Source organism: Ursus americanus, chromosome 19 (genome assembly GCF_024610735.1).
Source record: "Ursus americanus isolate L20-20 chromosome 19, mUrsAme1.1.p, whole genome shotgun sequence".
NCBI classification, from domain to species: domain Eukaryota; kingdom Metazoa; phylum Chordata; class Mammalia; order Carnivora; family Ursidae; genus Ursus; species Ursus americanus.
This window is the reverse complement of record NC_142145.1, coordinates 25966432-25978560: the sequence shown is the minus strand read 5'-3', so window position 1 is coordinate 25978560 and position 12129 is coordinate 25966432. Positions and strand designations below refer to the sequence as shown.

The 12129-nt window shown below is 45.2% G+C and overlaps 1 protein-coding gene across 2 annotated transcripts in view; it reads right to left on the bottom strand.

The window, feature by feature from the left end:
- Nucleotides 1-2187: 2187 nt before the first annotated feature.
- HDHD2 (haloacid dehalogenase like hydrolase domain containing 2) overlaps nucleotides 2188-12129 on the bottom strand; it is a 34200-nt gene continuing 24258 nt past the window's right edge. For both annotated transcript variants that reach the window (XM_087869839.1, XM_045790020.2), the window contains 3 exons: nucleotides 9210-9426; nucleotides 6924-6987; nucleotides 2188-3033 (listed from right to left, as the gene is read on the bottom strand). In XM_087869839.1, the coding sequence (XP_087725965.1) occupies nucleotides 2930-3033; nucleotides 6924-6987; nucleotides 9210-9426 (385 nt within the window). In that variant the 3' untranslated portion in view covers nucleotides 2188-2929. The remainder of the gene's footprint in view (nucleotides 3034-6923; nucleotides 6988-9209; nucleotides 9427-12129) is intronic.

Below are 12129 nucleotides of genomic sequence, written 5' to 3'. Positions count from 1 at the left end.
TGGACTGGCCCTCTGCCTTCTTCCACACCCAGCACACACCTGGCTTACGGCAGATGCTCAGTAATTCGCTCCTAATAGTGGGCCTTTCCAGTCCCAAAATGGTACTTGGTCCCTTTTATGGACTTAGGAGAGGATTATAGTAAAACTGATGCAAACACTGTCCTTGAGGTCATACCACTGGGAAGCCCTTTAAATGGGATGGCTGGAAAAATGAAGTTTTTTCGGTACTTCAGTTATTAAATCTCCTCTGTGAGGCCCAAGGCAGACCAACCGGCTATGCTGGGAATGTTTATAGTAACCTGGATCTAAAATCAGATTTTTATTTATCCTCATGAACCTCACTGTGGACAGGTTGGTTAACAAGCCCTATATAATACTTGTTAAATAAATAAAACATGAAACAAAGATTTCAATGGCCCAAGACGGCCCAACTAGAACGGAGGAAAGAAGCCATTTCTCTAGGCCAGGGATCTTATGTTCACATGGTCTTACCCATTCCTGTCACTCTGTTTGATTCCTGACCCATCGGTGATGTCTACCTCTTTGCTTTAGCTCCAACCTGTCTCTAAAGCATCAGATCCATTATTTCTGAGTGTCTAATGGGGCCTCCCCTATGGGCAACGGGTCTAAAATGAAACGTAATTTTCTCCTCCCTGATCATAGCTATACGTTCCGACATTAAATTCCTATAGTATTCACAGCTAGTTTGCAGTGGTTCAGTAACCATCTGAGTATCCAACCACCTGTGTTGCAGGAGATATAAAAAAGAACGAGCCACAGTCCTGTTTGGGGAGGAGAAGGGACGTGTGAGAATCGAAGTACAATCTAACAAGTGCGAGGAGGGCACGAGGAGGAACGCCTCATTCCACCTGCAGTCAGGCGGACATCACAGAGGAGGGCCACGGGAGTATTAGTAACATCTTGTGCATTCTCCCTAGCTCCTCCACTAGTAAGGGTCCTCAGGGCAAAATCCCCTTCTTATACACTGGATTGTTTCCTAGCATGGCACTTGGCACGTAGCAACCAGCAAACACTCAGTGGTGCTTGAGCCAAGGCATCACTGACCCAGGCGGCCAGGTAACAGGCCCCAGTTGAACAGAGCACATTCATCAGGCACCAGGCTGCAAGCGCCACCCGCACGCAGAGCTGCTCCGTGCGCCTCTGCGTGTGGGAGTTTCAATGGAGTAGAATGTCTCCTTTTTTTAATCCTCAGGAAGACTTCTCTCACTGAACTGACTATTGAGATGAATTCTATCAAGATGTATCAGATTATTCAGTGTGGGCAGTGCTGCTATGTCTGCCTCATCATTAGTGCCAAAAACACACAGCACTCAGCATTTGTCCGATTCTATTCTCAATACTTAATATGCTGGTCACGCATTTAACCCTCACGACAAGCCTATGTGGTGGGTGCTGGCACGGTCTCCATTTTACAGACAAGGAAAAGGGGGCGTGAGAGCCTAGGTGACTTGCCCAAGGGTCCAGAGCTAGTTAAGTGCTGGCGAGGCCCCCAAACCTACGCTCCTGGCCATTCCACTCGTGCTTCTGATCGGCGGCCGCCCTCCTATCACAGCTGTCCTTTGCACTCTAGGCTGTGTAAGTACTAAGTCAGGGCATCTGCAAAAACAAGAACAGAGTGATCACCAAACCACCAAAAGGAGAGGGAGCTGCCATTTATTTAGCTTTGCTCCCTGCCACCCAAGACCAAGCTGATCTCTAAACAAGCATCAAAGCCCGAAGCTCATTAACATCAGCGTGGGCCTCAGTAAGGTGAACACCACAATGATGTCCAATTACATGCTAATAACTCAATGCCCAAGAGCCCTGTAAAACAACAGCGAAGGCCCAGGATGATCACAGTATGCAAATGCACTAGGAAAATCATTACCTCCTCAGGCCCCTTCATTTTGGTGGGTTTAGCATGAGAAGAATAATCCATGCTACAAGACGAGATTTCATTTTACAGCTGTAGTAACCAAGTACATAAAAGCTTGAATCTGTCCCAATAGCTTCTAAAAGATTTCTCCCATAGTGTCAGAGGCAAAAATAATGAAATCTTGCAAATGTACAGTTAATAGGACCCCGGTGGACACTAACTTCAAAAATGCATGGTCTGTAAGACATTAAAGGCTTGATTTTAGTTTCTGCACTGTTCCTGTTAATAACAATGTCTAATTAAAACATCTGTAAAATACTGATAGTTTTAATTTTACATAAAATTTCCAAAACAACTGTTACACAGTATAATAGGTATCTGCAATGAATAGGTTATTAATGGAAATATTATTTTAAATTAAAATCAGGTTCTAAATTTAAATTAGTCATCTCTGGCTAATGAAGAGAAAAAGAAGTCACCCGTGCTGGGAATAATACGGTAGATAATCTAGTTTTCAACATCCGTTAAGGCAAATTCACTTGATCACTTGGGCCAAAGGACAATTCATTTTGCTGCTTCTGACTTGCACTCCACTTGGCACTTCTGATGGATTTCACAGTTGAACTCAATATTAAAACTGCAGCCGAAATGCTCCTTTTCAACACATTATTTTATAATTTAAAAAATGCCATTCAGTTTTATTCACAACTGGAACACTCCCCCCTCCCAACGGACCAGTGAGGAGGCAGAAGAGAACGCGACTCCCCGCCGGAGGTTCTCCCTCCCAGCCCTGCCGAACCTGATGAATATTTTAAAGGAATGGCATAAAATCTCAGCTTTCCCTTTCTCTGGGTCTCATCTTCTTTTACAAAATAAAACAAAAGGGATAAGCAAGGCATAGTGGCTGGCTGCAATTCGATACCTTTCTTTCTAATTCATGCACAATAGAGGAGTGCTGGTCCGGGTCTATCTACGCTGGCGTGGAGACGGGGAGGGAGTCACTCCAGACAATGAAAAGCTGCATCTCAGGTTGCTTCTGAGTCACATAAAGGATCACAGGAGATGCTGCAGAATGTGGTCCACAGCATGAGGGAAGCTCTCGCAAGTTAAGTAAGGAGGCGGATTAATTTTTTCTTCATCTGCTGCTCGGTATTTCCCTGGAATGAAAGTAGAGCCAGTGAACAAAGGCTACTGCTAAAATGCCACCTTCATCACGTCCATGAGCACCGGGGCCACCACCGAACCACCCTGGCGAGTACTGGAGAATCGGGGGCTCCCCAGCTCCCACAGCATCTCTTAGTGCAGCTTTAGGATGCAATGAGACAATCCCAAGCAATATCACATCCAGCATCTTCCCAGGACTCTGGTCCTTCACAACGGACGGTCGCAGCCCCGGGCACCTGGCCGCTACGGTTTCCTTCAGATCTCCACAGCCGGGGAAATCATTTTCTTCCCCACCAGCCCTAAAGATAGGAACGGTGACTGAATCATTGCTTTTCAGTGGAAGCCAGGACACCACAGCGCGGAGGCTTCTCAGCTCCCGAGGGTGAACGTGCTGCTGCCAAGCAGGGACCCTGTGACCGCCTGGGAGTGGGGACGGAGAGTGACGCAGGCACACAGGCCTGGGCCAGGCAGGACGGTCCGCCCAGCAGGTGCACCGCCTCAGTCTCCCCGGGCTCTGGAACGTGGGACACACAACTGAACACCCCTGCGCAGGAGGACCCCTTCCACCCAGTGGTCACAGGCAGCTCTTACAAATGTAAATCCGATGATGCACGGTCCCTATTTAAACACCCTCAATGGGTCCCACTGCCCTTCAGAAAGAACCCAAATCCCTACCGCTGCCCTTTGTCATCTGGCCAGCAACGCTCCAACCTCAGCTTGTGCTACTTTCACAAGACTGCAGTCCTAGACTGGATGGCTCTTTGAGGACCTTCACACCTGCCGTCCCCTCTGCTGGCAACAGTCTTCTCACCCCCATCACCTCCTGCGCGCTGCGGGTCAAACTTCACATTCCCATCCCAGTTACATCTCCTCCCTGTTATCCTCTCTCTTAGCACCCTATTCTTTGCCTCCACAATATTTATAACGCATTGCAATTATATGTTTATCTGTTTAATGTCTGTCTCACGCCTAAGACTGCGAGTTCTCTGAGAGTAGGGACCGTGTCTGTTATTTTCCCCAATGTATTCATTCCCAGCACTGAACATAACAACTAACACGTGGTGAGCGTTCCACAATTTTTTTCTTTAAGAGTGAAAAGAAGGAAGGGAGGGAGGAAGGAAGGAGGGTGGGAGGGAGGAAGGAAGGAAGGAGGGTGGGAGGGAGGACGGAAGGATGGAGTGAGGGAGGAAGGAAGGGCAGAACACTGCTTCATCTGAGGCCTTGGGGAACAAGGCCAAGCGCCCTTTAGCCACTTGGGCTACCTCTGCACTTCCCCCTTCTCTTTGCTCTCTCACCCCTTTTTCTGTGATCTCTGCCATCTATCCCTCTGCATTCTCCAGCACTCTCTGTCTAAATCCAGCTCCCCTAACAACAGACCCACCGTTTCCTAGAGTTCCTGCCATTCTCTAGTAACTACCTCTTTACAAGGCATTGCCCAGCGAGCGCAAAGCTTGAAAAGCCCCTGTTCCACACCTCCGCACTGTGGTGAAGATGTTTCCTGCCTTGTCTTACTGTGAATTCCTACAGGAACAGAGCCAGCACCAAATGTACGAAGGTAATGAGTATCTGTCTCACTCGCCTTTAGCATCCTCAAGGCGCCTGTCCGCAGTATGGGCCACAAAGAAAACTCTGCTGCTATTTTTTTCTCAAGCTTAAATTCCATTTAGTACAAACTCTTGCCACATTTCTACTTGGTCTCATACAGAAATTACTAACTACTGCTCTACCATACCACCTACTTCCCAGATCCAGGGGCCTAAGGGCGCGTATGTGAAAGTCAAGTTTCCTAGCCGTGGAGATAAGGGCTTGCAGAATGCTCTTGCTGTCTGGCCCTGCAAGCGGGGGCTTCTACAAAGTCCACACTGACACAGTGGCTTACAGAGGTGCGACAGTTCCGGCACCTCAAACTGTGGCTGGCCCACAGCAGGTGCTCGCTAACGTGGGCTGAATGAAGGAAGCAGGCCACCGCCACCGTCACCCATGCCTGCCTCACTCACTGTGGCAGTCTGTGCTCTCCTGGATGAATAAATTCCTGGGAGAAGACAGGAAGCCATTTTGATATTAAATAAAGACGGACCCCATCTTTTCTAGGTGACTATTCTACATGCTAAACGAATAAATTCTGGGTAGGACTAGTCACAAATCTTTAAAAACAAATCGTTGGGCAAACGTATACTGAGCAACTATCATGTGCTACTCACTGAGAAACAAAATTGCTCAAGACCACCCACAAGAAGTACTTAGTACGGGACAGGTGAACACCTTCGTGATCATTTTCAACAGTGGGAAGCCTAGCACTGGTACAAATGCATGCAGTTCAAATGCATCCACACAGCCAGCCGTCCTGTGTGCTTTTAGAACAGTGGGCTTACTTGGGATTGTCTCTGACCAGAGATGAACAGTACAAATGGGCCTGTTTCCCTGCACTGGACTCCGCTACTTTATTGGTTACATATTTTCAGTTTGGTTGTGTTATGCTGCTGGTTTCTCTAACACTAACCAGATGGCTCTGTGACAGGCTGACCACAACCAGCTGCCAGGGAGAAAAGAAGGGAGAACCCACAGAGGCCAGCCAAGGGGGAGGGGAGCAAGGCCCACAAGACATTGGATAGGGCGGTTTGGATACTTGGAGTAAATCCTTAATTATGTGAACTAAGGAGAGAAAGTGTTCACAGGACTGATACACAAGAGGAGAAATAGTTATACGGAGATTTCCTCAGTGACCAGAAAATAAAATAGTGAATGGCAGGAATTTGAAAATTTAAGATACAGGGAGGGATCATGAGTGTGACGACTTTTCTTGACTTTTTCTTGATAGCGCCTCTCTTTTGCTTACATCAAAGGGCAGTAATGTTCCCAGGAGGGTGCTAATCATTTTGACTGAGAAATGTGAACACACTGTTCGTTCTGTAAAGACTGGAGTCAGTGTCTGCAAGGCTCCAATGATTCCCTCTAGGACCCCGGCACAGTCTGCACTCTGTTCACACAAGGCCTTGCCAAATACTTCTTATTCAATGGTAGCTGTAGCTATGCTTTCTTGTTTCTACTTTTAAATTTAAAATAGCTTTTATGCAACCACATTTTCTTGAATAAATGTTAGTCAGGAGTAAATGTACTTTTTCTAAAAAACTTCCATATTGCAGCTCTTCTGAAACTTTGTTTAAATCTTCCTTTTCAGGAACAGCCTCTTAAATGGTTTCGCTAGCATTATATGAACCCAGGCACATGCCCGTGCATAGTTAGTCACTGCGGACTGAGGCCAGGACCCATGACACTAATGGGTCCTCTGTAGTCATAATACTGTATTAGCTGAGTCCTCCCCAGTAAGTTCCCGCTCTTCCTTAAATTTACTTTGAGGGGCCACAAAGACTATACCTAATTTTGGTATAGGAAATAATTCCTAACATAGTGAAAGATAAAAGTTCTTTGTGTGATTTTTAAAAAATGGAAACGTTAACGGAAAGTATCAGATCACTTAGCCCACCAGTTTCTAAGGAGACCAACTTTATCATCTCATAGCTGGCACCAAAAAAGGAGATACTTTTATAGAGCAATCCAAAATCAGTCGCCTTTGGTCCATTCCAATGTGGTGATTTGTGGATCAAGAAAAACATATAAATACTAATTGTCAACCAGCATGGTTATCTCTGATAAGTTTCAAAATAACCTCTGAACTCTCTCTGATCTTTCCAGTTTTATGCAGCATGGGCCCTCCCACAATATCTTTTTTCCCTGAGATCCTGAGCCCATTTTATTTTTGCTTTGTGACAGAAAGAGAATTAAAGCGCCCAGTGGGCTTTGTCATTTCTCCAAAGACTGTTCTTCAAGCAACTGTGTATTTTACAATTCTGATTTAGAGAAGGCTTATGCAGAAGATACATACCAGTTTTTACTAAGATACCCAGCATGCCGACATTCTGAGCTCCGCCAACATCATCCCTGCAATCCTAGAAAAGCAGAAAGAAAGCATTGAGTTCACTGTCTTCAGTTAGCTTGTCAACAGAACCCTACCAACTGACTGACTGAATAGGACGGGGTGGCCAAGTGCGATAGCATTCTTTTTTCTTAAAATACAAGAGGGGAAAAGGGGTTAAGTCCACATGGGACCAACTGGGGAAGCATGCCACTTGGAAAGGGAAGTGTCGAAGAAGTGGAAGGTGTACAGCAGAGTAGTAATTCTAGCGATCAAACACAAAAAGCACATCCACAGCTCGTGTTTTCCACATGTACATGTCTCCTCTTAAAACAGGTCATGGGAAAAGCGTTCTATTCATCCGGCAGCTCTGAAGGTGAACAACCCAAATGCAGACCATGAATGGACTACGTTCGGAAGACAGCTCTGCTGCTGCCCACGTAACACGCTATCCTTACTTTCCAGCCAGTTGTCCCTCAAAGGTGGAATCAAGCCAAATCAGAATACTGAGATTCTCTGAGATTCACTTCACCCTTGGAGATAACAGATCAGTTAGAAAAGGTAGCTCCTCTTTCCAATTCTTACCCAAGATAGAGAGGAATATGCTTGGTTGACTGTGATGATAAACAGCAGGTAATAAAAATCCAAGGACTGGAAGAAATATCAAGAAAATCAATCCATGGGGCCCCTGGGTGGCTCGGCTGGTTAAGCGTCCCACTCTTGATTTTGGCTCAGGTCACGATCTCAGGGCTGTGAGATCGAGCTCTGCGTGGCGCTATGCGCTGGGTGTGGAGCCCGCTTAGGATTCTCTCTCTCCCTTTCCTTCTGCCCCTCCCCATCCCCCCAAAAAGAAAATCAATCCTGCCATCTTATGTCTTTGTAGGACTTTACGGACAGGACTCATTCAGACCATGCCTGAAGGAAAGTCTTTTCCTCAACAATCATTAATATTGTTCAACAACAGACCTTGGAAGTGAGTTCTAGAGTATCAAAATCTTCATTCAAGGTCTACCTTAAAATCTTCCACTGCATCTAAACTTGCCTTAGTGAAGCAGAGAGATGGGGGAGAGGGAGAGAAGAAAGAAGAGAGGTGGGAAAAAGTGGACAAGGGAAGGGAGGGAAAACCCACCACCTCTGGGGTAACAACCCTCCACGCAGCTGAACACTGCCATCACGTGCCCTTCTCGTCTCCCACCCTGTCCTCATACGGGTAACTCCTGGGATAAAGAATACTGACGTCCCCACATCTTCAAACATGCATTTGCCTAGGAAAGCCAGCTAAAGGTTTGCCAAGAGGAAAAGATGTGACTAAAAAGATGGCTTCTCAAAGCAGCGTCAAGTTTAGTGATTATCCTGTTCAGGTTCAGGTGAGTGAGGAAGGAAGTGGATGGGGAAAGAGGAGCGCTGGGCTGTACCCACACCATCACAAGTGAGGCAAGCAAGGGAGCCACAGTTTGTTTCAGAGGAAGTCCGGAGCCTTGAGTTCTGCTTCTAGCTGGGCCACTCCCACTGTGGGAATTCAGGCATGGAGCTTTACCTCCTGGGCTCCAGCATCCCAGTCAATCAAATGACGAGGTTTGGAACAGACAACCTCCGTGGTCCCTTCCAGCCTAACATGCTTACTTAAAATTGAAATATAATCCTTGACGCCTCCTTTGGCACAAGGCAGGGTGCTTTCTAGCTCTTTCCCCCTCATGGCACCTGTAGAAAATGACGTTTTCCCAGGACGCTGGGGAAAACTGGCAAGGTGCTCCCAGCCAGAGGTCACTGGCTAGAGCTTCTAATCATCCACGTCCAGCCCTACCACTCAGAGGGCCGAGGCAATCAATATCTGTAGCTATTTGTGGCACGGTGACTGGGAAGTTCTTCATAAAGCATATACTAGGAAAAAAATAATTGTAGAATTTTGTAGGTATACATTGTTCTCTGCATACGTAATATTAAAAAAAAAAAAAACCCTTAAATTTCTATAGAGGTTTTCTTCAAAAAGACATATAAAGCATTTAATTGACTTGCGTTTAATGGTCTTTTGATTGTACACATATCTCACCACACTATGAACAATGTCAGAAGTCATCAAAATTTCAATTCTTTAAAGAGTATCACTAACCATCTACTGGCAAGCCTGCTGATAGGTACCCACTTACTACCATCTGATACCCACAGTGAGAGTCTGCTTGTTTCAAAGCAGTGCCTCGAAGTTGGCTCTTGCCCGCATGACAGGTAAGCGGGCATTTCCTGGGCTTTTCTACTCACATCTCCTATCATGACGGCCTCCTCAGGTTCACAGCCAGTGCCCCGCAATGCTTCTAAAAAGAAGGTTTTCTCTGGTTTCCCCACGACTGTGGCTTTGGTATCTGTGGCATACTCCAGAGCTGTCACGAATGGTCCAGGCCCCAGGGCGAGGCCGTCTTTCCTCTTGTAATACCTGGCTTTGTGGACTGCTATCAGAGCTGCCCCGTCCAGGAGTAAGCTAGGGAGACAGAGAAAATGGAAATTGGCTAAAAGCAAGGCTTTTATAACTGCAAAACAATGTCAGACTCACAAAGTGGTTTTACTCACACTCACAGAAACAAATAGTTTCTTATTAACTTTTAATGACTTGCTGTCTTCTAATGAATTCAGCGAAGAACTGCTGGGAATTACGCTCAAATACGCGAAAGAAAGGTGATAGATTATTAAATTTGGGATTGCTTCAACCTTTTACCTTTAGTGGTTTCAGACACTTTACCCAAATCACCAGGGAAAGAGAATGAAGAGAAGTAAAGCTAAATAAGACACTCAAGGGAAGAAGCTTAACTTAATGAGACAAGTTGTTTCAACCTTCCCTAATGGTAAGCAGGAGGCTCTAGAGCCTTTTCCAACATGACACAACTGTGCTGGGCTGACATATCTGGCTAACTCCGGAAATACCTGGAGTCTTCTTTTTCTACTCCAAAACGTAAGTTTCTTCCTAATTCAGAAATTTAGGAGAGCATTCTGCAAACACTTTCTCTTGTACCTTTACCTTTCCATTCTCCCTCTGACTGCTTCAGGCCATCTTCCCTGAAGAAAACACCAATGAGGTTTAAGAGAAAGCCCATGCTATCAAGTCCCTTCCTTTGTCCTGATGTAGGACAAATGCCCTCAGACCAACCAGAAAGGCAACCAGAGTTTGAGAACCACACTCTACATATAGCTAAGGATCCTCATGAGTGACTCGGGCAAAACATAACAACCCACATCCAAAAAACCACACCAGCTTCTTCATGCTCACCTCCCAACCCTCGTCCCCAAACACCTGCCATGCACCCCAACAGCGCAGCCTGCAGCCACACGGCAGAAACAGCCACGCACGTATTCTCATCTGATGGAATGCGGGACAGGATAGATTTCTTAAACTGGTTTAACAAATGTAATAAATGATCTCACTAGCTTAACTTACTTTAAGTCATCTCCTTAGTTAAAATATTTAGTATGTCCATCGAGGAGGAATTCATCACATCTTACTCTTCACAATTATGAGTAATTAAGCGCTCCACTATGAAACTGCTAAATTATTCTTGTCAGTGGGCACAGAAATGCCTTCCTGTGGGAGATGCAGAATTCAGACATTTACGACTAAATATTTTATTAAGTAAAAACCAATACTGGACTATTATAGGGCCTTACTGTTAGTTACTACGAATTGCTCACAGCACAGGATAGATCCTTCAAATGTGTTCGCTAATATTCATACAAATTTACTTCTTATAGATCTTGAAATCCAACTGTTAGGAAACCTGATAAAGCCACTATGTTGGCCTTAAAGAACCACTGCTGATAGCAGTGAGATAATAATGGGTGATTTATCTACCCCCTCTTGTCACCCGCCCCCAATCCCATTTATTTGCTCCTCTACCACGGAACTGGAATTCTTTATGCAACAGACCTCAAAATTGCTTTCCACTTATATAGCTAAACTAAAAACTCATTTGATTTAGCTTTGTTAATATTTTATTATATATTAACTGGGGATAAGACTTATCAGCTTGATTGATGTGTGTGCTTTAATTCCCAGGCAGTACTTTCGTGCCTTCCCTGGAAGGGCTGAAACTGTGGGTTCCTCCACATTTCTCTAAATGGGTACTGGTTCTACACTAGGCTGGAGAGGATAGGCACCTCTCAGGGATGCCTTCTACCCTCCTTCTCTGCACAACATGGGCTTTATTGAATCTTTGAAGAGCCAAGGCATATTCAGGATGGACTGAAAGGTAAACGTGTTCTAGGACACAGATTAAAAGATCTTTTATAGTTAAACATTTTAAAAATATCAAAAATAGACACCCCAACACTTGGAGTGTTTTTACACTTCCTAGACAGGACAACAAAAGGTCGGTCGCTTTTGTTACAAGGAATGCATCAGCAGGAAGTCTAACAATTTTCTGTCTGTATCTAACTATAAAACCACTGAGGCTCAAGAAATAAGGTGTGGGGGAGGCACAAACAAGGCCTGATACAAATATCTTTGGCTGTAAGTCCCATGTAGGCAAAGTAAAAAACCTGTAACAAGTCCTAGCCAAGCAGGGCCACAATACAGAAATCCTAGGCAGAGCAGTGAGAGGAAATCTAAAGGGGTAATTTAGATTCATGGCTACAAACCACTGCTGAAAGGGACTTTAAGGAACATCAGGTCCAACATGCCCTGTCACTAGATGAAGAGATCATCCAGAGATGTTGGCCACAATCAGTCGCACGACCAAGGAGAGCTGTAACCCAGAGAACATCTCAAAACCAACCTAGTCCTCTTCCAAATACACTATACTGTCTTTCTAAATAACTTTTTCAGGAAAAAAATAAACTTTTCATCATTTCCACGGAAGACGGAGTATAGGAAATGAAATCACTTGGCAGCTTAAATAATTGTCAGACATCTCCCATATGTTCAACATCAAACTACTGAGTCCCTTTCTTTCTGCCCCCCCAAAAATAATCACCCCCCCCATGTTTCCCATCTCGATATATTCACCTGGGTCCTCAAACCAGACACTTAGTAGCCATCCTTAGCTTCTCCCTTTCGCCCATCCCTCCTCACCCCTACTCATTAACATATCCAGTAATTTCCAATTCAAAAACAAAAATAAAAATATCTCAGAACCGTCTTCCTCCTCTCCTGAACTTCTGCCACGGTCTCCTAACCAGCCTTCCCGCTTTCTAC